Here is a 25,204-nt window from a genome sequence, read left to right as displayed (position 1 = left end):
TATCTCCTTCCTCAAAGGGCTCACCCAATCCTTCCAAGAACTGCCTCTTATTGAGTTCACTTTTGGGGACCTTTGTAGAGTCTACTATTTAATGTCTACATAAATACTATTCATTTATTTATTTATTTATTTATTAAATAATTACTACTTATTTGAAAGGCAGAGAGAGTGATTTTCCATCTGCTGGTTTACTCTCCAAATGGCTGGGCCAGGCTGAAGCCAGGAGCCAGAAATCCCATCTGGGTCTCCCACGCGGGTGACAGGGGCTCAAATACTTGAGTCATCATCCACTACTTTCCCAGGAGCATTAGTTTTTTTTTTTTTTTTTTAATTTATTTTATTTATTTGAAAGAGTTACAGAGAGGTAGAGACAGAAAGAGAGGTCCTCCATCTGCTGGTTCACTCCCCAGATGGCCACAATGGCCAGAGCTGCACCAATCCAAAGCCAGGAGCCAGGAGCTTCTTCTGGGTATCCCACGTGCGTGCAGGGGCCCAAGGACTTGGGCCATCATCTACTGCTATAACAGGCCATTGCAGAGAGCTGGATCGGAAGAGTAGTTGCCAGGACTAGGACCAGCGCCCACACGGGATGCCGGTGCTTCAGGCCAGGGCTTTAACCCGCTGCGCCACAGCGCTGGCCCCAGGAGCATTAGTATTAAAGCTGGATCAAGTAGAAGCAGCAGGTTACCACTGCTGTGCTACAATGCTGGCCCCACAAGTGCTATCCTTTCATCCACCAGAAACTAGTCTTTCTTTCCACCCACTGCTTTACTCTCAAAATGGTGCCTTTCAAGTAAAAAATACATCATTTTTATATATATATATATAAATATATATATAATATATATTATATATATAAATATATATATTTATATTTATATATATAAATATATATAAATATATATAAATATATATAAATGCACTATAGTGATTGGCACAGAGTGGGGTCTTAATAATCAGATTGTGTAAATGAATTATCAGTATTAAATTAGAAAAGTTTCTTTAGCCATTATTTAAGAATGATGCTCTTAATGCATTCTAACATTGGATTATGTCTATTATGTACCAGGAACTATGCTAGGATTTGGAACTTTGATGATGAGGATAATGATAACAATTATAAAGCATTAGTATATGCAAGTTAGTGTGTAAAACACTTTATGTGGGGCTTGTGTTATGGCATGGCAGATGAAGCTGCCACTTGCAATGAGCCATTCCAGTTCATGTCCTGGCTGCTTGACTTCTAATCCAGCTCCCTGCTACAGGCCTGGGAAAAGTAGCAGAAGATGTCCCAGCTATCTGGGCCCCTGCCACCCACATGGGAGACCTGGATGAAGCCCCTGGGCTCCTGGTTTTGAACTGGTCCAGCTCTGGCCATTGCAGCCATCTGGGGAGTGAACCAGTGGATAGAAGACCTCTGTCACCCAACTTTCAAAACAAACAGATAAATGTTAACCCTTTATGCATATGGTTTAATCTTTGTGAAAACCCTGACAGGTATGTAATTTATTCTGCACCACACAGTTCACCAATCCCTTGCTTTTTCATTTTTCGATGAAAAGCAAATACTGACTGTAGGAGCCATGAATGAACATAACAGTGTGACTTCAGAATTTTAAACTCTTAATCTTTATACTCTATTGTCAAACTTAAACCTCATCTCATGTTGAAATGCCTGGGTTTGAGTCCCAGCTCTATTTTCTTTTTTTTTTTTTTTTAAAGATTTTTATTTATTTTTTGAGAGGTAGAGTTACAGAAAGTGAGAGGGAGAGACACAAAGAAAGGTCTTCTGTCTGTTGGTTCACCCCACAAATGGCCACAATGCTGAAGCTGCGCCAATCCAAAGCCAGGAGCCAGGTGCTTCTTCCCGGTCTCCCATGTGGGTGCAGGGGCCCAAGCACTTGGGCCATCCTCCACTGCTTTCCCAGGCCATAGCAGAGAGCTGGATAGGAAGAGGGGCAGCCCGGACTAGAACCGGTGCCCATATGGGATGCCGGCGCCGCAAGCGGAGGATTAATCTACTGTGCCATGGCTCCGGCCCCCCCAGCTCTATTTTCAATTCTAGCTTCCTGCGAATGCACACAATGGGAGATATCAGGTGACAGGTTAAACACCTGGATCCCTGTCACTCAAGTAGGGGACCTGCAGGATTGTGTTCTTGGCCCCTGACTTTTGCCTGAACCAGCCATAGCTGTTATGGGTATCTGGGGAGTAAACTAGCAGATGGTAAATCTCTGTCTCTTTGCCTTTCAAACAAAATGTATCAAGTGTTTTTGTAGTAAGAAAGTAAGTGTAACAAACTCTTTCTAGGGGAAAGGAAGTAGAGCTATCAGCAATCTAGTTATATATATATTTTTTTAATTTGACAGAGTTACAGACAGTGAGAGAGAGACAGAGAGAAAGGTCTTCCTTCCATTGGTTCACTCCTCTAATGGCCCCTACGGCTGGCGCTGCGCCGGTCCGAAACCAGGAGCCGGGTGCTTCCTCCCGGTCTCCCATGCGGGTGCAGGGACCCAAGCACTTGGGCCATCCTCCGTTGCCCTTCCGGGCCACAGCAGAGAGCTGGGCTGGAAGAGGAGCAACCGGGACTAGTACCCGGCGCCCCAACTGGGACGGGAACCCAGTGTGCCAGTGCTGCAGGCAGAGGATTAGCCAAGTGAGCCACGGCACCGGCCAGCAATCAAGATCTTAAAAGGTCAATATAGGTATGCCAGATAAAGAATGAAATATAGCAAGGTTTGTTGGAAAAACCATGAGTAATTTAGTGTGAGTGGAACAGGCTGACAAAACTGGGATAAGAGTGGTAGGAGCTAAGACAGGACTGAAATGCAAAAGTCTCTGTAGGCACTTGAATCCTACAGTGATGAGTTTGATTTCTGTGTTATAAGCAAGTAACTGAGACTTATCTAAGACATTTTAATCAAACTTAAAAATGCCCAACTTTATATGAAATAATTATCCTCATCAACCATAATACTAGATCTCTCATCCCTGAGTTTCTCATTCAAATTAGGGCTGGAAAAGGGGAGAAGACTATAAGCCTCAAGAATGTCTACTGCACATATTAGTTGGTAAAAATAAGTGTTTTTGAAGTTCTAATACAGTTATCAAAGCAGCTGCAAAGACAGCGCTCGCTCTACCAATCAATTTTCAAAAATATACTAAGGTCTTTTAACATCTCTGAAGCTGTAAGGGTCTGGGAAAAGGGAAAACTAGACATTTAAGGAAGTCAGGTACCTGTTGTATACGGTGGAGCATTTCAATAACCTGAATATAGTCCAGGTAAACAAGCCCAGAAGTTTCCCAGTCCTGAATTAGGCTGCTGCGTTCTGGAGGTGCCAGATCTTCCAAGAATCCTTTCAGGTAGTCATAGTTCTCATTAATGATGGCATCTGAAGAAACAAAATATTGAGCAACATGTTTGCACTAATCCATGGCTCCCAAAGTATAGAGAGCATGGCAGAAATTTAAGACAGGAAAGAAGAAAATGTAACACCTCTCCTTCAGATTTGATTTGCAAAATAAAATTCTGTGATTTGATTCAGGTCTGTCATGTCTCTACTGAACATCACCTTCAGCCTGACCCATTGTGGGTGTTCAGACATTGGAAGAATATGAGGTGATCCCAGATACAGGCCCCAGGACTCACCAGAAGCTAAGTGTCGGACGACAAGTTTGTGGCAGCGGTTCCAGTGGCCAGCTTTAAATAAATAAAGGGCCTCCAAGTGCTTGTCAGATTCCATGTGTGCTCTCACTGCTTTGGCCTCGTGAATCCACTCAGCAGGTACACAAAGCTTCTGGGTAAGGAAAGTCTCCTTAGCCCAAGACTCAGGGGTCTCTATTAGCTGGCAGTGCCGGGTAAGCAGCTCTCGGACAGCCTTCTCACGCATGCTATAGGAAGAGAGATAAGCTGGAAAAAATTCTGTCTTTGATTATGCAGAAGGCTCCCCGGACAGTTTAGCATGATCCCCGGGACAGTCTCTCAAACTCCAGGTTTTGATCTCTAGTGGATCACTGGAGGCTGACAACTTCCCAGAAAAGGTTTTCCTCTGTAGTTTCTCTCATACCTTCCTTGCCACAATTTAGAAGACTGAAGATTAGGATAGGAAATTCTGCTTCACAGATCATTCTCTCAAGTTCACTCCCAACATTCTCCCTGCCCTTTCTCACACATGGCTGGTTCATGTATACTAAGTAAGGATTCTTTTAGGTTTCTGTTCCTTTTTTCAAACCACAGACATTCCTATTTCATTCTCTTTACCTCTAAAGGCCCCTTAAGGAAGGTCCTTTTCTGTCTGGGCCAAAGAAACAGTCATTTCAATTTCAGATTAAAATTATCTCCCACATCTTGGTCTCTTTTTGGAGATCCTATGCGTCTCAGAGACTCTCAATTCCATGAAAACTGCCTCCTTTTTAATATTCTTTTTCAGGAAATAGGATGTGCTTTCCCATGCTAACTCTGAACCATCAATCATATTACCAGCCAGTATTTTTACCAAGCAGAATCTCCCATTAGTGTTTCAGTAAACTCAAAGCAATACTCTTGCAGTCACTCACTTCTGCTAAGGGGAAAGAACAAAGAAATTGACTTAAAGGGAAAGCTCTACTAGATGCTTCATACTTTTACTCCTTTAGTTCCACAGCAAACTAACAGCAGGGACTAACATTATAATTCCACGGATGAAAAAACTGAGGCTTGGAAATGTTTACTCAAAAAGTGAGTACATTTTACCACAGATCAAAGTAAATGCATGGTGGATGAAGAACCAAAGCAAAAATCCAACTTCTTTCAGACTATAATACGACAATGCAGCAGTAACTAAGAGCATGGACTCTGGGTGAGTCAGAAATGTCACTCTGTCATTTACTAGCTATGTAACCTTACGCAAGTTAATCTCTCTCTGTGTTGGACTGCTCATCCATAATGCAGAGATTGTATGAGTGTCTGCCTCACTGGTGCACTACAAGCATAAAATGAGTATAAACAAGAGTATAAAATGAGTACAGAACAGAGTATAAACATATGTAAAAGCAATTACAAAAAAATGCTACACAAATATTTTTGTTACTATTGTAACAAAAAACAAAAACCAAAATCTCCAATTTTATTTTGTCAAACCATGACAAAAAGGCCAGTTCTCTTTCAGGAAAGAAAACCAAAACACAGACAGCTGAACACAAGGCTGAGTTGGTAAGCCCAATGCATGGGCACGGCAAGTGATGACTAGAGACACCAGCACCTAGGTTGTGTTATATGTTGCCCCAGTGAAGTGTACACTTCCATTTCTACTTCATTATTCCCTATTCCAATTTTATAGATGTTATCTCTAGAAAGACTTTTGCTCACCCTTGAAGTTCACAGAGAACTCTTCTCCCTTATAAGACTACTGAGAGGCCTTGTGATAAATATTAGTCTCATTTTTAACTTGTTCACATGAATACAGAGACAATCTAGACTGAGAGTTTAGATCAAATACACATTCTAAACAAGTACTTGCGGAACTAAATCCCAAAAGACTGACTCTTTTTGACCTTTCCCTATAGTGCTAGATGTACCTACTCGGTTCAACAAATTCTCACTCACCTTGAGTTGTCAATGTGGAGGAGGACAAAGATGGCCCACTCCCAGAGTCCCTCGCTTTCCAGTTGGCCTGCATAACTGACCTGCAGCACACCCTCACACTGCTCTGAGAGATGGGTGTAGTTAAGAGCCCGTAGAACCTCCCACAAATGCCAGCTTAGGCGGTAGTCCAAAGGATCTGCTGTTATGCTTCGAGGTTCCAACAGCTGGTTGAGATCATAATGTCTGGAGAAGAGAAATGTGTTAAGAGTAAACATATCTTGGAGCAGCTCTGCGGTGTAGTGGGCTAAGCTTCTGTCTGCAGGGCCGGAATCCCGTATGGGCACTTGTTCACGTCCTGGCTGCTTCTCTTCCAATTCAGCTCTCTACTATGGCCTGGGTAAGCAGTAGAAGATGGCCCAAGTCCTTGGGCCCCTGCACCTGCATGGGAGACCTGGAAGAAGCTCTTGGCTCCTGGCTTCAGACTGGCCCAGTTCTGGCTGTTGCAGCCATTTGGAGAGTAAACCAGTGGATGGCAGACCTCTCTCTCTCTGCCTTTCAAATAAATAAATAAATCTTTAAAAGAAAAAGAAGAGTAAACATCTCCAGGGGCTGGTGATGTGGTGCAACAGTTTAAGCTGCTGCATGCAGCACCAGGATCCCATGTGGGCATCAGATTGAGTCCCAGCTGCTCCACTTGCAATCTAGCTCCCTGCTAATGCACCAGGAAAAACAGTGGAGGATGGCTCAAATACTTGGTCCCCTGACACCCACGTGGGAGACCCAGAAGAAGCTCCTGGCTTTGTCCTGGCCTATCCTTGGCCATTGCAGCCATTTGGAGAGTGAACCAGCAGATGAAAGATCTCTCCCTCTCCTTCTCTCTAACTTTCAAATAAACAAATAAATCTTAAGTTAAAAAAAGAAAAAAAAAAAGAGTTGACATATCCAGCCCATAGACCAACTGCACTGAATAGGCCAACTCTTCTGGTTATACAAGTCAGAAGACAACGGAGGAACCCTAAAGCAAGGGCATTACAGGCCTTCCTTCCCTCTCAGATGGTGTTATCAATGTACTTCTAGGTTAAGCCAGCCAAAGAAATAAGACCCTACAAAGAAAGAAAGCACATTCTCTTTTGAGGCTATGTGATCTAACAGGTTTCCTGGTATTGGTTTGGCCTATATTACCATGCTGACACAGGGTGTTGACACAATTCTTACTCTTCCTTTTCTTCGTTATAGCGTCCTTTATTTTCCCTAATAATTTCTAGAATATCTCTCTCAGATTTTTTCATTTTCTAAAGTTGCTGGTTGTAAATTCTGTTTGCCTGAATAGCTAACTAGTCTTCATGATGATTATTTTCTTTCTTTGTAAGTTTTACCTTTAATTTGGGTTTTATTCTTTATATAGAAATCTAGATGCCCTGTGGAAATTTCTGCTGTTTCTTCTGCTTGAAGCCCTGAGATGTTAATGGTCCTATACAATTTTATGTAAGTTCTTAGCTTGCAATTCCCAGATATCAGAGTACTATGAACTAAGACCTTGCATCTGCAAATCTTAAAGATCTGGGGCTTGGATTATAAACCAACAATTTTTCCTTTTCACCTACGGTTTCAGGCAATTTATAATTTCCTAACAACTTCCTGAGTAATGAGTCAAGTTTTTCTAGATTGGTACTGTTGAGTAACATTGTGTAATGATGAAAAATTCTATAAATCTACCTTGACCAGTTTGATAGCTATACCAGGCACATGTGGTTATTAATACTTAAATGTTGAGTAACTTACTTTTACATTTTATTTAACAGCTATATGTGAACAGTGTCTATTCTACTTGGCGGTGCAGTTTAAGACCATCTCAAGGGATAGAGTATAAATTTTATGTAAGGGTTTTTTAAAAAAAGTTTGCTTATTTATTTACTTGAAAGGCAGAGAGAGACAGGGAGAAAAAAGAGATCATCCATCTGCTGGTTCACTCCCAAAATGCCTGCAAAAGCTGTGGATGGGCCAAATTGAAGCCAGAAGCCAGGATTCCATCAAGTTTCCCACATGGGTGTCAGAGATCCAAGGACTTGGGCTATCATCTGCTTCGTACAAGGGGGTGAGTTAGCAGGAAGCTGGAACTGGAAGTGGAGGCAGGACTTGATCCTAGGTATCCCAATATGGGATGCAGGTGGTCCAAGTTGGGGTTTAACTTGCTGCACCACAATGACTATTCCTAAACAATTTTTTAGTCATCGTAACTCTTATATTCCATTCTGGCTTTGGTTTCCTCTCCATTTTTGGCACTCTGAAGTATCTTTTTTAAAAAATGACATAATAAACTACACATTTGTATCTAGAATGTACAATTTTGATAAGTTTTAACATAAGCAATACATACACGAAACCACCAGCATGATAAAGAAAATAAACATATCCATCACATCCAAAAATTTCTCCATATCTCTTATTTTTCCCTCTTGCTTCTACTGTGCCTCCGCCTTTCCCAGGTAACTGATCTGCAGTCTATCATTATAGTTTCCATTTTGCAGAGTTTTATATCCCACAATTTCTTATAGATTCACCTACTGATAGAAATTTGCAATGTTCCTAGTTTGGAGCCATTACAAATAAAACTTTTATAAGCATTCTTGCATAGATATATGCTTTCACTCCTTGGATAAATAATTAGAAGTGGAATGGTTAGATCATAATATGGTAGGTGTATGGTTGACTTTTGAGAGGCAGCAAAACTGTTTTCTCAAGTGGTTTCATCATTTTATACTTTTCCTCCAGCAAGTCATTAGAATCTAGTTGTCCTATGTCCATGACAATTGGTAGAATAAGTCTTTTTAATTTTTAGCCATTTTTATGTGTGGGTAGCAGTATTCCATGATGATTTTAATTTGGATTTCTCCATTTCCTATTGATGCTGAATGTCTTTTGTTTTTTAAAGAAACAGATTTATTTATTTGAAATGGGGAGAGAGAGAGAGAGAGAGAGAGAGAGAGAGAGAGAGAAACACACTCAAAAAGAGACACCTCCCAACCACTGGTTCTGTCCCTAAATGCCTGCAACAACTGGGGCTGGGCCAGGCCAAAGCCAGGAACAGGAAACAATAAACTCAATCCAGTCTGCCATGTTGTTAGCAAGAACTCAACTACTTGAGTCTTTACTGTTGTCTTCCAGGAAACATGTTAGCAGGAAGCTGAAATCAGGCACCAGAGACAGAACTCAAATCCAAGCACTCCAATATGGGATGCAGGCATCCCAAGCAGCAACATGTTATTATATATGGATTTTTTTTTTTCAATAAAAAGCTATATTCTTCCACAGTTAGTGTAAGTACCAGTAAAGAAAGTTTCATGAAGACTTGAAATAAAATGAACTATTACTTGTAATTAGTGGAAAAAATCCTAAATATTTTCAATATAATGTAAAAAAACTGAGATAGTTTTCATTAACTAGATATAACAGTATGTGTTTATATTACTATCATCAAAACCATGTTCTGCATTTATTATTAAACACATACATCCACAAATAAGAGATGAGCCCACACCCAACAAAAATAAAATTTAAAAAACTGATATGGAGTAACTAAGATATTTTATACTTTACTTGTAAGAATATAAAATAATACAACCACCAGAGTATATAAATGTTCAAGCAACTTTATCCATAATAGACCAAAATAAGAAAAACTAATTGTCTACCAATTATGTATCAAATAAATACATAAACTATGCAAAAAAGTCACAAAATCAAAATTTACCTGTAATACACATTAAGTCTCAAGATGGTCAAAGAAGCCAGACTCAAAAGAGAACATACAGATACAGAATGATCAATATGAAATTCTATAACAGCAAAAACTAATCTACAGTAACAAAAAGCCAATGAATAGTAGCCTGAAGTGTGGACTGACTACAAAACAGTATGCAGTTTTGTGGAGGATGGTAATGAAAGTATTACTTGGTTGTTGACAGCAGCTACACTGTGATAATTATAATAAAAGTTATCAAAGTGTACCCTTTGCCATATGCAAATTTTCTAATTAAGTTTCATTAAAATCTTTTTAAGACTTCTAATTCTAGTACCAGTGTTCTTTCTACTCAACTACTGTAAGACCCACAGCAATGCAGTAGTATCTGAAAGGAAAAGGCCCAAGGACTAGACTCCCTAGCAGCTCAAGGAACTCCCAAGTGACTACATAGCATGGCTTTACCTGTCACTGTACAGCTTTAGAATGTGAAAGCAGATGTCCCGAAGTGGTCTCCGTGAGTCTTGTTCCTCCTCTACCACACAGCCAGAGCCCTCCAGGTATGAAGGAAGTGGGGAACAGGCATATCTGTCACCCTCAGAGGTATTCTGAAGGAAAGAATTTGACAGAACAATGTATCAGTTGTTAATCTATTTCACTAGATGCTACCATATCTCAATTACACACATACCTGTATTAAGAATGATGTGACAGGGACCAGCATTGTGGCAAAGTAGGTTAAGCCACTGCTTGGGATGCTGGCATCCCACTCGGTAACACCGGTTTGAGTCCTGGCTCCTCTGCTTTCAATCCAGCTCCCTGCTAATGCACCTGGGAAAGGAGCAGAAGACAGCCCAGGTACCTGGGCTCCTAACATCTATGTGGGAAACCCAGATGGATTCCCTGTTCCTAGCTTCAGCCTGGCCTACTCCCAGGTGTTGCCAGCATTTGGAGATTGAATCAGTGGATTAAAGATCTCCTTGGGGCCAGCACTGTGGTGTAGTGGGTGGAGCTGCTGCCTATGATGTGGGCATCCCATATGGGCACCTGTTGGATCCTAGCTACTTAGGTTCCTGCACCCATATGTGAGACTCAGAAGAAGCTCCTGGCTTCTGGCTTCTGACCTGCCCAGCTCTGGCTGTTGTAATCATTTGGGGAGTAAACCAGTGGATAGAAGATCTCTGTCTTGCCCTCTAACATTAAAAGAAAAAAAAATCTCTTTCTCTTTCACAGATCTCTGCCCCTCTGCTTTTTTTTTTTTTTTTAAATCTTTGTCCTCATGAGCTTAAGTTTCCTTTTTAAAAAAAGAAATTTATTTTATTTTATTTAAGAGGTAGAGTTACAGACAGTGAGAGGGAGAGACAGAGAGAAAGGTCTTCCTTCCATTGATTCACTCTACAAATGGCCGCAACAGCTGGAACTGTGCCGATCCAAAGCCAGGAGCCAGGGGCTTCTTCCTGGTCTCCCATGCGGGTGCAGGGGCCCAAGGACTTGGGCCATCTTCTACTGCTCTTCCAGGCCATAGCAGAGAGCTGGATTGGAAGAGAAGAGGAGCAGCCAGGACTAGAAGCGGTGCCCATATGGGGTGTTGGTGCCGCAGGTGGAGGGAGGATTAACCTACTGCGCCATGGCACCAGCCCCCCCACCTTTCAAACAAATATATACATCTTTGAAAAAAAGGATATAATGCCTCAAATAAATCATTAAGGATTTTTTTTTTTTAAAAGATTTATTTGAAAGGCAAAGAGTGTGTATATGGTCTGGGCAAGCTCAAAGCCAGGAGCCAGGAACTCCATCTGGGTCTCCCATATGATCACAGGTGCCATCATCTGCTGCTTTCCCAGGTATGTAAGCAGGAAGCTGGATTTTAAGAACAGCCAGTACCTGAACCAGCACTTTAATATGGGACGTCAGTGTTACAAGGGTAGATTAACTCACTGTGCCACAATGCCATCTCTTACCAAGGACTTTTTAAAAATATATTTATCTGAAAGGCAGAGAGATGGGTAGAGGGAACACAGAGATAGAGAGAGAAGAGAGTTACCATCTGTTGGTTCACTCTTCAAATAACCACAACAGCTAGGGTTGGGTCCTGGTGAAGCAGGGAACTCAATCTAGGTCCCCTGTATCAGTGGCAGGAACCCAATTACTTGAGACATCATCTGTTGCCTCTCAAGAGGGTATATGAATAAGCTGGGCTCAAACCCAGGAAGGTCAATATGGAATAAGGGGTACTGTAAGTGATGTCTTCACATCTATGACAAATGCCCAACCCCCTATCAAGGACTTTAAACTATTTTTGGTCAAAAACTTCCATCTGTCTTCAGTGGACTATAGTAATGACGTTTTCAGTAGTTCTCACTAAATCCTCATACTTTCTTTGCAACAATTTTGTTTTAAAAGATTTATTTATCAAAGACAGAGTTACAGAGAAAGAGAGAGAAGGGGGGGAGAAAGAATATTTCATTTGCTCGGTCACTCTCCAGAAGACCACAATGACCAGGTCTGGGCCAGGCCAAAGCCAAGAGCAAGGAGCTTTCTTCCAGTGCATCCATGTGGCAAAGGCCCAAGGACTTGGGCCATCCACCATTGCTTTCCCAGGCACATTAAAAGGGAGTTGCTCAATCTTACCAAGGAGGCAGGTACCAATGCCAGCACACTTGGTAAAGTGATAAGTATAAATACACAACCGATCAAAAAGATAGGGTAAGTGTCAAAGAGATTTCACAAATAAGACCAGTGTAAGCAAATAATGAAGGATAGAATTAAAAGGGAGAGAATGATCCTGTGGGGGAAACAGGACACACAGCAGACTCACAGAATGGCAAACGCCCAAAACAGCACTCCTGCCTCAGAATTAACCCTTGGGACATTCGGATCTGGCTAAAAGGTCCATGAGAGTCTCACAGGCATGGAAAGCCATGGCATGGTGGCAAAAAACAATCTAAATGAAAGATCCTGGTGAACAAGACCCCAGCAGAAGGAACAGGCCAACAAGGAAAGAGGTGCCTTTCTCTGAAGGGAGGAAGGAACCTCCACTGTGATACGGCCTTGACTAAACAAGTACAGAGTTGGTGAACTCAAGTGGCTTCCATAGCCTAGACAGCTCATAGCAAGAGTCTTGCGTGATTGCTGACATCATAAATAAGAGTGCCAATTGTTAAATCAACAACGGGAGTCACTGGGTACATGCTCCCCACATAGGATCTCTGTCCTTAATGTGTTCTACTATGAAACTTAAAAACAACACTACTAGTCGAACAATACCCTATACCTGGTTCGGTTGTGTGAGTGCAGCCTGTTGAAATCCCTGCTTAGTGGGTATAAAATCAATGCACAAAAATCAACAGCCTTTGTATACACAGACAATGCCATGGCTGAGGAAGAACTTCTAAGATCAATCCCATTCACAATAGCTACAAAAACAATCAAATACCTTGGAATAAACTTAACCAAGGACGTTAAAGATCTCTACGATGAAAATTACAAAACCTTAAAGAAAGAAGTAGAAGAGGATACCAAGAAATGGAAAAATCTTCCATGCTCATGGATTGGAAGAATCAATATCATCAAAATGTCCATTCTCCCAAAAGCAATTTATAAATTCAATGCAATACCAATCAAGATACCAAAGACCTTCTGCTCAGATCTGGAAAAATTGGTGCTGAAATTTATATGGAGGCACAAGAGACCTCGAATAGCTAAAGCAATCTTGTACAACAAAAACAAAGCCGGAGGCATCACAATACCAGATTTCAGGACATACTACAGGGCAGTTGTAATCAAAACAGCATGGTACTGGTACAGAAACAGATGGATAGACCAATGGAACAGAATTGAAACACCAGAAATCAACCCAAACATCTACAGCCAACTTATATTTGATCAAGGATCTAAAACCAATTCCTGGAGCAAGGACAGTCTATTCAATAAATGGTGCTGGGAAAACTGGATTTCCACGTGCAGAAGCATGAAGCAAGACCCCTACCTTACGCCTTACACAAAAATCCACTCAACATGGATTAAAGACCTAAATCTACGACCTGACACCATCAAGTTACTAGAGAACATTGGAGAAACCCTTCAAGATATTGGCACAGGCAAAGAGTTTCTGGAAAAGACCCGGGAGGCACAGGCAGTCAAAGCCAAAATTAACTATTGGGATTGCATCAAATTGAGAAGTTTCTGTACTGCAAAAGAAACAGTCAGGAGAGTGAAGAGACAACCGACAGAATGGGAAAAAATATTTGCAAACTATGCAACAGATAAAGGGTTAATAACCAGAATCTACAAAGAGATCAAGAAACTCCACAAAAACTAAACCAACAACCCAATTAAGAGATGGGCCAAGGACCTCAATAGACATTTTTCAAAAGAGAAAATGCCAATGGCCAACAGGCAGATGAAAAAATGTTCAAGGTCATTAGCAATCAGGGAAATGCAAATCAAAACCACAATGAGGTTTCACCTCACCCCGGTTAGAATGGCTCACATTCAGAAATCTACCAACAACAGATGCTGGCGAGGATGTGGGGAAAAAGGGACACTAACCCACTGTTGGTGGGAATGCAAACTGGTCAAGCCACTATGGAAGTCAGTCTGGAGATTCCTCAGAAACCTGAAGATAACCCTACCGTTCGACCCAGCCATCCCACTCCTTGGAATTTACCCAAAGGAATTTAAATTGGCAAACAAAAAAGCGGTCTGCAGCCTAATGTTTATTGCAGCTCAATTCACAATAGCTAAGACCTGGAACCAACCTAAATGCCCATCAACGGTAGACTGGATAAAGAAATTATGGGATATGTACTCTTTAGAATACTATACCGCAGTAAGAAACAATGAAATCCAGTCAATTGCAACAAAATGGAGGAATCTGGAACACATCATGCTGAGTGAAATAAGCCAGTCCCAAAGGGACAAATACCATATGTTCTCCCTGATCGGTGACAACTGACTGAACACCAAAAAGGAAACCTCCTGAAGTGAAATGGACACTATGGGAAACGGTGACTTGATCAGCATAGCCCTGACTGTTAATGAACAACTTAATACATTATCCCTCTTAGTAGTTTTTTTGTCTGTTCTACTTAATATGACTGGTTTAATTCTGTAATTAATACACAGTTATTCTTAAGTGTTAAAAATTAACTGAAATGTGATCCCTGTTAAACATAAGAGTGGGAATAAGAGAGGGAAGAGATGTATAATTTGGGACATGCTCAAGCTGACTTGCCCCAAATGGTAGAGTTAAAAACATACCAGGGGATTCCAATTCAATCCCATCAAGGTGGCATGTACCAATGCCATCTCACTATTCCAAGTGATCAATTTCAGTTCACAATTGATCATAATGAAAGGACTAAGAGTCAAAGGGAGCACATAAACAAGTCTAGTACCTGCTAACACTAACCGATGGAATAAATAAAGGGGAGAGTGATCCAACATGGGAAGTGAGATACTCAGCAGACTCATAGAATGGCAGATGTCCTAAATAGCACTCTGGCCTCAGAATCAGCCCTAAAGGCATTCGGATCTGGCTGAAAAGCCCATGAGAGTATTTCAGGCATGGAAAGCCAAGACACTCTGGCAAAAGATCTCTGCGAGTGAGATCCCAGTGGAAAGAACAGGTCTTCAAAGAAGGAGGTACCTTTCTCTGAAGGGAGGGGAGAACCTCCACTTTGACTATGACCTTGTCTAAACAAGATAAGAATCGGAGAACTCAGAGGGCTTCCATAGCCTTGGAAACTCATGACTGGAGCATAGGGAGACTACTGATGCCATAGACAGGAGTGTCAATTGGTAAAGTCAACAACAGGAGTCACTGTGCACTTACTCCTCATGTAGGATCTCTGTCCTTAATGTGCTGTGTATTGAGATTTAATGCTATAACGAGTACTCAAACAATATATTTCACTTTGTGTTTTTATGGGGATGCAAACTGTTGAAATCTTTACTTAATGAATACTAAACTGATCCTCTGTAAAAAAAAAAAAAAAAAAAAGAAAGAAAGAAATTATCAACTCCCAACTTGACTCTCACTGGGATTAAACATGACAATAGGTCTGATCTGATTTCATCATCATTTAAAAAAAATCATCTATTATTTTTCACTTTATGTTTCTGTGTGAGAGCAAACTGTTGAAATCCTTACTTAATGTATACTAAGCTGATCTGTATATTAAGATAATCGAAAATAAATCTTGATGTGAATGGAAGGGGAGAGGGAGTGGGAAAGGGAGGGTAGTGGGTGGGAGGGACGGTATGTGGGGGAAGCCATTGTAATCCATAAATCGTACTTTGGAAATTTATATTCATTAAATAAAAGTTAAAAAAAAATCCCTGCTTAGTATATACTAAGTTGATCTTCAGTATATGAAGGTAATTGAAAATGAAACGTGATAAAGGGCTGGATGGGAGAGGGAGTGGAAGAGGGGAGGGCCACAGGAGGGAGGGAGGTTGGGGGGGAGCCACAACAATACAAAAGTTGCATTTTATATTCTACTTAAAACTATTGGTTGAATTCTGTAATTAATACACAATTACTCTTAGGTGTTTAATTAATGCTATAACTAGTACTCAAATAGTATTTTACACTTTGTGTATCAGTGTGGGTGCAAAATATGGAAATCTTTACTTAATATATGCTAAATTGATCTTCTGTATATAAAGATAATTGAAAATTAATCTTGATGTGAATGGAAGGGGAGAGGGAGTGGGAGAGGGGAGCATTGTGGGTGGGAGGGAAGTTATGGGGGGGGAAGCTATTGTAATCCATAAGCTGTAACTTGGAAATTTATGTTCATTAAATTAAAAAAAAAAGGGGCGGGGGGGAGTTGGATTGGAAGTGTAGCAGCTGGGATTCAAACCGGCACTTATGTGGATTGCTGGCACTGTAGATGGCAGCATAATCTGCTGTGCCACAATGCTGGCCCTGCAACATTCTTTTTTAAAGTAATTATTTTATTTGAAAAGCAGAGAAAGAGAGCACGAGAGTGAGCAAGTTCCTCCATTTACTGGTTCACTCCTGAAATGCCCACAATAACCCAACAGCCAAAGCCAGGAGCAGGAAGCTGGAGAAGCAATCTAGGTCTACTCAACTACTTGAGCCATTACTACTGCCACCAAAGAAGTGCCATTAATAGGAAACTAGAATCAGGATGGGAGCCGGAACTCAAACTCAGGCACTCTCATATGATATGCAAGTGGTCCAAGCAGCAATTTAACGACTAGGCCTAAACCCCTTCCCCTCCCTACCTTTCAGCAATTTTTTATTGTATTATCAACTTTTATTACATTCAGTTTCCTTCCCCCACCCTGAAAAAGTTTGTTTGTTTGTTTATGTATTTATTTGAGAGTCAGAGTTACCAACAGAGAAAGGTCTTTCATCTGCTGGTTCACTTCCCAAATGGCCTCAAACGGCTGGAGCTGGGCTGATCTACAGCCAGGAACTTCTGGGTCTCCCATATGGGTGCAGGGGCCCAAACACTTGGGTCATCTACCTCTGCTTTCTCAGGTCAAAAGCAGAAAGCTGAATCAGAAGAGGAGCAGCTGGGACATGAACCAGCGCCCATATGAGAAGCCAGCGCTGCAGACAGAAGCTTAGCCTATTACACCACAGTATCAGCCCCATCAGTTTCTTTAGTGTTGTTTTGCTCTTAGAAAATAACAAAGGCATAAAATATGGACAGTACTAATGAAGAAATATTAGCACTGCCGGCGCCGCGGCTCACTAGGCTAATCCTCCGCCTAGCGGCGCCGGCACACCAGGTTCTAGTCCTGGTTGGGGTGCCGGATTCTGTCCCAGTTGCCCCTCTTCCAGGCCAGCTCTCTGCTGTGGCCAGGGAGTGCAGTGGAGGATGGCCCAGGTGCTTGGGCCCTGCACCCCATGGGAGACCAGGAAAAGCACCTGGCTCCTGGCTCCTGGCATCGGATCAGCGTGGTACGCCAGCTGCAGCGCGCTGGCTGCGGCAGCCATTGGAGGGTGAACCAACGGCAAAGGAAGACCTTTCTCTCTGTCTCTCTCTCTCACTGTCCACTCTGCCTGTCAAAAAAAAAAAAAAAAAAAAAAAAAGAAATATTAGCACTAAATATAATAATGGGAAGAGGCCTTTGGCACAGTAGTTAAGATGCAACTCAGGGTGCCCACATTCATTATCATGGTGCCTGAGCTTGAGTCCTGGCTTCATTTCCAATTCCAGTTTCCTGCGAATGTGCATTCGGGGCGGGGGATGGCAAGCACTTAGGTCCCCTGCCATCTCCATAAAAGACCTGGATTGACTTCCATTGTGGACATTTTGGGAGTAAACTGCAGATTAGTGATCTCTGTATCTCTGTCTGCCTCTCAAACCAACAACATCAATAACAAACCCTTTAACCTCTTCACCAACAATGAATATGAAATAAGATATTTAGAGGCAATTTTCAGAGCTGCTAATTTGAGGCTACACTACACATGAGGTCAGTTTGTAAACCCAGGAATTCCCAAAATAGTAACACAACATTAGGAATGAACAAAAACCCTCTGGGTTAGAGGCAGGAGAATAGCAGTGAAAGTTACCCATGGAAACTCATCATTTTAAATAAAATGAAAGAAGACCTTGGAGAAGTTTGAGAGTAGGTAGCATCATTCAGAAGCAAGACTAAAGGATAAAGTTTCCCATCAGATTTCCGGGGTCCACTTCAATTTTATAGTACCTTCAAAAAATGCAGTTAGTAAAAAGTACTACTAACTGTAATTTTGTTTGTTTGCAGAACTTCTCTGGCAAACACAGGACACCCACTATAATTCTCGTGTGGCTCTACTGGACATAATACCTGAAATGCTTCTTCATACATGCTGAGTGCCCTGGAAATGGAAGCTGTTGGTGGAAGCAAATACCACAGATGGACAGCCAGGGAGCGTTTCCAATCTAGCTGGGAACACACGTTGATTTGCTTCTGTTCTGAGAGCTGCCATACCTGCGTGACACAAAATCATAAATACCACAGCTAAATTACACCTATGTCTGCAAATTATTTACTTATTAAACTAATATTGTATATGATTTAGATGACAGCATTAATTATTCAGATATAAAATAGAGAGTCTCTGGATTTGGAGAAACAAAAAAATTCCATGCTTTGAGAAGTGATGAGCGTCCTTAAAATTAGAGAAGTCTTCCCACTGTACGTAGGTGTTAACTTCTTTTTTTATATAAATCTTTTTATTTGACACGTAGAGTTACAGACAGTGAAGGTGTTAACTTCTAAAATTTACGATGAACATAAATTCTGAGTAGCTATTTTATTTCTGGAAGTTGGCTTTTAGAAGGTAATCAAAAGAAATAGGCAGCAACAAATAACTGGCTTAAAATTATTATGATCCATCATCAATCAAATGGAATGCAAGTAGTTATTAAAAAGACCTCTGAACCAGCACATGGAAGATTGATATCTCTCTTTCTTTGCCTTTCAAATAAAAATAAATAAAATTCAATGTCCACACAGATTAAATTTGAACTATATGGGGGCTGTAATTGTGGTGTAATGGGTTAAGCTGCTGCCTGCAATGCAGCACCCCATATAGGTGCTAGTTCTGTTTGCTCTGCTTCCAATCCAGCTCTCTGCTAACGTGCCTGAGAAAACAACAGAAAATGGCCCAAGTCCTTGGGCCCCTGCACCCAGGAGACCCGGATGAAACTCCTGGTTACTGGCTTCAGCCTGAGTAAACCAGCAGATGGAAGATCTCCTTTTCTCTCTGTAATTCTGCCTTTCAAAAAAAAAAAAAGTTTGAAAAACATGTGCTGGTGTTGTGGCACACATGGTAAAGCTACCACTTGTGATGCTGGAAGCCTTATGAGTGCCAGTTTGTGTCCCGAATGCTCCACTTTTGACCCAGCTGCCTGCTAATGGCCTGGGAAAAGCAGCAGAGGATGGCCCAAGTGTTCGGGCCCTTGTCACCCACGTTTGGCCTGGCCCAACTCTGGCTGTTGTAGCCATCTGGAGAGTGAACAAGAGAGTGGAAGATCTCTCTTTCTCTGTCTCTCTCTGTAACTTGACTTTCAAATAAATAAACAAAAACTTAAAAAAGAAAAAACAGGCCGGCACCGCGGCTCACTAGGCTAATCCTCCGCCTTGTGGCGCCGGCACACTGGGTTCTAGTCCCAGTCGGGGCACCGGATTCTGTCCCAGTTGCCCCTCTTCCAGGCCAGCTCTCTGCTGTGGCCAGGGAGTGCAGTGGAGGATGGCCCAAGTGCTTGGGCCCTGCACCCCATGGGAGACCAGGAGAAGCACCTGGCTCCTGCCATCGGATCAGCATGGTGCGCTGGCCATTGGAGGGTGAACCAACGGCAAAGGAAGACCTTTCTCTCTCTCTCTCTCTCTCTCTCTCACTGTCCACTCTGCCTGTCCAAAAAAAAAAAAAAAAAAAAAAAAGAAAAGAAAAGAAAAAAGCTGCAGAATTGATTTTACACGTATTGTATGATAGTATGTCAAAAAGTAAATGGAAAATAAAATTGTAAGATATATTTATTCTAGATTTAAGCAAATATTGAGGGACTGGTGTTGGGCACAGTGGGTTAAGCTACTGCCTACAGTGACAGCATCCCACATGAGTACTGCTTTGAGCTCTGGCTGCTCCACTTCTGATCCAGCTTCCTGCTAATGTGCCAGGGAAAGCAATGGAGGTTGACTCCATTATTTGGCAACTGCCAATCACAGGGGAGACTTGGATGGAATTCCAGACTCCTAGCTTTGGCCTGGCTATTTGGGGAGTGAACCAATACACAGAAGATCTAAATTTCTAACTCTGCCTTTCAAACAAATACATACATCCCTAAAAACTATTTGAAATCTATGCATAATTTCTTCATAATACAATCTTCCATGAAATTGTAATTTTAAATTTGGTTATTAAAAAGGCAGATTGGCAGAGAGAGAGGGAGATTTTATCCACTGGTTCACTTCCCCAGCGCTTACAACAGTTGGGGTTGAGTCAGGCCACATCCAGGAACCAAAAAGTCCATCATGTATGGCAGGGACCCATGTACTTGAGCCATCATATACTGCTTCCCAGGGTGTACATTAGCAGGAAGCTAGGTGGGAAGCAGAGGTGGGACTCAATTCTAGGCCCTTGAAAGAGATGCAGGTGTCCTAAGGGGTGGCTAAATTCACTGTGCCACATGCCTGCTTCTCTATAGATTCTTTAAACAGTTCTTAGATGCATATATTTCAAACTTTTTTGCAACAGAATAAACATTCTTTGATTGTATTTTTCATGAAAGTTTGGAAGTCTCCTCATAAATATGAATGCATATATGTTAATACAGACAGAGAAATTATGTAAATTGTCGATCACTATAATATGGAATGTGGTGAATTTGAAAGTCTTAACTTCTATAGAACCAGAGTTTTCTAAAAAGTGGATGACTACCCTTATAATTTGAAAATACTTGCACTGAAAAATAGATTTCCCAGGTATGTGCAATTTACAAAGACAGCTTTTTGCCTGAAACACCTTGATTTTGTGAGAAAACTGGTATGAGATTATGGTAAAAGAGGAAGATACCGGTTTTCCAGCTAACAGGGCAAATATGCGCAGTCTCTCATCCTGGATGAAGCAGTCAGCCTGGAGTTGATGCCAATCCACCAGCTGCATAGTGAGCAGCTCCCGGACGGACTGGCTCCCCACCAACTGAGATAACAGAAGGGCAAGGCGATGATCACCTAAGGAGAACAGAAATTCTCTGCTGAGTACTAAAATTTACAATTTTGGTGAACAGCTTAGGAAATTACCTTGTGAATTCCTTAAGAAGGAAGAAAACACCCATGACTGCTTTCTGCAATAGGGAAAAAAATACTAATCAAAAACTTACCAATTTCTTTTTGGGTAGAAAATCTGCTAAGTAATTTAACTCAAATTACAGATAGACTGTATAGACAGATGAATTATTTTTGTGACAAAATAGTTCATCTATAAAATAAGGAAAATATGGCAAACTAGAATATACCACACAATGACATGGAAAACAGGAAATTTAAATCTGAAGGAAAAAACATGTTTCTGGATCTAGTATAAACAGTAGGTGAGTTTTTTATTCCTACAGGTTCAATAATTTTGTTTTGTTTTCCATTTTCATTTGAAAGGCAGACAGATCTTCCACCCACTGGTTTACCCCCCCTAATGCCTACAACAGCCTGGGCTGGGTAAGGCCAAAACAGGTGCCCAGAACTCAAAACAGATCTCTTATGTGGATGACAGGGACCCAAGTACTTGAGTCATCATCTTGCTACCTTCCAGGGTGAACATCAGTAGGAAGCTGGATTACAGGCAGAGGAGCTGAGACTTGAACCAGGCACTCTGATATGGGATTTGGTGTTCTAAATGCCATTGTCACTGCTGTATAAAATGCCCACACCACTCGGCTATGGATTTTTTTTAAGTAAAAAGGGCTGAGGGAATGAAAATATTCTATTAATGTAAGGGAACAGAAATTCTAGCTTATGAACATTTCTAGTTAAAATATGATAGTGATAAAAAAATTCCTTATTTTAGTCCCTATTACAAACCTCCTAAAAGTCAGCAGTACTTTTTCTTTTGTTTCTATAGGGTCAGTGCTTATATAAAACTAAAGGACTATTCTGACAGAAGCTAAATCTTTCATCTCAAAGCTAAAGTTCTCTTTTCAAAGGTTTTCTTTCACAAAATAGAGTGGCCTGGAGGGAAGAAAGCATACCTCAGAAACACATCTGGAAATGTGTTATTAGGTCAAGTTTTCTCCCTAACTGCATACAGGTAACCAAAGCATGAGTGCAATCTGATTCAAGCAGTAAGTACTGTAGCCAAATGACCATGAGCTGATAACACTGTATGTGACTACCAATAAAGAAACAAGGAAAAGTTACTTCACTGTGTCTATAGAACACAAACCAGTGTTTATTACCCAACAATATAAATAGCCTTGTCATTGGAGACAGTCAAGTTCAGATCACACAATCAGCACTGTCAATCCTAGACTCCCCCCCCCCCCCCTTCCTGATTTTCCCACTGAAAAGAAGCAAAGTGGAGCAAAGGGAAGAATTTTCAAGAACTTCCTCAAATTTTTTGTGCATGATATGAAGAGAGGTGGACACTGTAGTGCAGTAGATTAAGCCACAGCTTACGATGTCCACATTCCATACTGGAGTGCCGGTTTTAATCCTGGCTTCTGTGCTACTTTTCTAATCCAGCTTCCTGCTACAAGGCAACAGATGACGGCCCAAGTCCTTGGGTTCCTGCCATCCATTTGGGAGCTCCAAGTGAAGTTCCAGGAGCTTGGGTTCAACCTAGTGTAGTCCCCACTGTTGCAAGCCTTTGAGCAGTGAACTAGTGGATGCAAGTTCTCTTTCTCTGTAATTCTGCCTTTCAAATAAATAAATAAATCTTAAAAAAAAAAAACAAAACCTTAAATAAAATAAGTCCTAGGGTCAGCAGTGGGGCCTAGTAGGTTGGGCCTCTGCCTGGTTACTGTTGCAGCCACTTGGGGAGTGAACCAGATGTTGGAAGACATTTCTGTCTGTGACTCTGTCTCTCAAGTAAATAGATCTTAAAAAATCTAAATTCACATTTTTTTTTTTGGAATTGAAATTCAGCTATCCGGGACAGAGCTGTGGAGTAGTGAGTGGGTAATGCAGCTGCCTAGACTAGACTGTCAGCATTCCATATGGGCGCCGGTTCAATTACTGGCTGATCCACTTCAGATCCAGCTCCCCGCTAATGAGCCTAGGAAGGCAGTGGAAGATGGCCCAAGTTCTTGGGCACCTGCATCCATGTGGGAACCCCAGAAGCTCCAGACTCCTGGCTTCAGATTGCCTCAGCTCCAGCTGTTGCAGCCATTTGAACCAGTGGATCTAAGACCTCTCTCTCTCACTCTCTGCCTCTCTGTAACTCTGCCTTTCAAACAAACAAATAATCTAGGAAGTTAGATTAAAAGTAGAGCAGCCAGGAGTTGAACTGGCATCTTTGTGGGATGCGGGTAATACAGTCAATGGCTTTACCCACCAAGGCACAGCACTAGCCCCCATTTATATGTATTTCTAAAAACTTATTTATTCAAAGGGAAGGAGAGAGAGAGAGAGAGACAAAGAGTGGAGAGAAAGAGAAAGAGAGACACTCTTCCATCCTCCAGTTTACTCCCTAAATAGCCACAGCAACCAGGTCTGGGTGAGGCCAAAGCCTGGAGCCAGAAATCTGTCCGGGTCTCCCATAAGGATGAGAGGGGCCTCTGGTACTTCAGCCTTTTCTGCTGCCTTCACAGGCTCATTAGCAGGAACAGAAGTATGGTAGCCAGGATTTGAACTAGCACTCCAGCATGGCATCTCAAGTGGTGGTTTCACCTGCTACACCACAATGGTGGCCCTATTTACATCTTTATACACCAAGAAAAGTTTTACAGTCGTCAGCACACAAGTTTTGTGTCTCTGTTGTGGTTCCCCAAATATTGATTGGATAGTTTGTTCCAAATATATAGAAACACAAATGAATTTTATATATTGATCAGAATCTCCAGACTGTGCTGAACTATTCTAACATTCATGCAGCTATAAGCATTCAGGCAGAAGTCTCTGTATGGACATATACTTTCTTATCTCTTAGCTAAATACCTAGGAGTGGAATGGTTAGATCATATGGTAGATATTTATTTATTTATTTATTTTTAGTGAGCTTCCTATTTTTTTTAAGATTTTATTTATTTGAGAGGTAGAGTTACAGAGAGTGCAAGGGAGAGACAGAAAGAATGGTCTTTCATCCGCTGGTTCACTCTCTAAATGGCTGAAACAACCGCAGCTGAGCTGATCCAAAGCCAGAAGCCAGCATCTTCCTCTGGGTCTCCAGTGTGGGTGCTGGGGCCCAAGTGCTTGGGCAATCTTCTACTGCTTTCTGAGGCCATAGCAAAGAGCTGGATTGAAAGAGGATTAGCTGGGACTAGAACCGGCGTCCATATGGGATGCCAGAGCTGCAGGTGGATGATTAACCTACTGCGCCACAGTGCTGGCCTCCCCCACCCCCCCTTTTTTTTTTAAAGATTTATTTTATTTGAAAGGCTGAGTTACAGAGAGAAAGAAAGACAGGCATCTTCCGTTCACTGGTTCATTCCCCATATGATTGGGGCTGAGCCAGGAGGTTCATCTGGATCTCCTAGAGGGGTGACAAGCATTTGGGCCATCTCCTGCTCTTTTCCCAGGCTCATTAGCAAGGAGTTAGACTTAAGTTGAGCAGCTGGAATTTGAATGGGCGCCCATATGGAATGCCAGTTTCACAGATGGCTATACCACGATGCTGGCTCCCATAGTTTTGCTTTGATATCAGATATCATACATTGTAACGTATTCCCCTATCTATTTTCTGTGAGGGTTTACAGAGGTTTCTTATTATTTCTTCTGGGCCAGGGCTTTTCTAAGAGAAAATCTCCTTAAAGAATAACTTATGGTTTTATTGATCTATTTTCCATTGTGTTTTCATAATCATTTGCTCTAATCATCATTATTTCCTCCTTTGCTACCTCATTTTATTTTTCATTTCTTCAAATGGATCCTTAAGTATTGTTTTTTAAAGATTTATTTATTTATTTGAAAGGCAGAGTTACACAGAGAGATGGAGAGGCAGAGAGACAGAGAAAGGATTTCCATCCACCAGTTCACTCCCCAGTGGGCGGCAGCAGCAGGAGCAGCACCAATCCAGAGCCAGGAGCTTTTTCTGGGTCTCCCAAGTGGGTACAGGGTCCCAAGGACTGGGGCCATCTTCTACTGCTTTCCCAGGGCATAGCAGAGAGCTGTATCGGGAAGAGGAGCAGCTGGGACTCAAACCAGTGCCCATATGGGATGCTGGCACTGTAGGCAGCGGGCTTTGCCTACTACGCCACAGCGCCAGCCCCAGGATCCTT

The 25,204-nt window shown here is 41.7% G+C and overlaps 1 protein-coding gene across 26 annotated transcripts in view; it reads right to left on the bottom strand.

Moving 5' to 3' along the window:
* Nucleotides 1–25,204, bottom strand: part of NUP98 (nucleoporin 98 and 96 precursor) — a 132,045-nt gene that overhangs the window by 3,847 nt on the left and 102,994 nt on the right. For all 26 annotated transcript variants that reach the window (XM_008264822.4, XM_070074498.1, XM_070074502.1 and 23 more), the window contains 6 exons: nucleotides 20,851–21,008; nucleotides 18,120–18,263; nucleotides 9,768–9,910; nucleotides 5,585–5,806; nucleotides 3,650–3,891; nucleotides 3,238–3,392 (listed from right to left, as the gene is read on the bottom strand). In XM_008264822.4, coding sequence (XP_008263044.1) covers nucleotides 3,238–3,392; nucleotides 3,650–3,891; nucleotides 5,585–5,806; nucleotides 9,768–9,910; nucleotides 18,120–18,263; nucleotides 20,851–21,008 — 1,064 coding nt within the window. The remainder of the gene's footprint in view (nucleotides 1–3,237; nucleotides 3,393–3,649; nucleotides 3,892–5,584; nucleotides 5,807–9,767; nucleotides 9,911–18,119; nucleotides 18,264–20,850; nucleotides 21,009–25,204) is intronic.

The sequence above is a fragment of the Oryctolagus cuniculus genome, chromosome 1 (assembly GCF_964237555.1).
Source record: "Oryctolagus cuniculus chromosome 1, mOryCun1.1, whole genome shotgun sequence".
In the NCBI taxonomy this organism is placed as follows: Eukaryota; Metazoa; Chordata; class Mammalia; order Lagomorpha; family Leporidae; genus Oryctolagus; species Oryctolagus cuniculus.
This window is presented reverse-complemented; position numbering and strand designations above follow the sequence as displayed.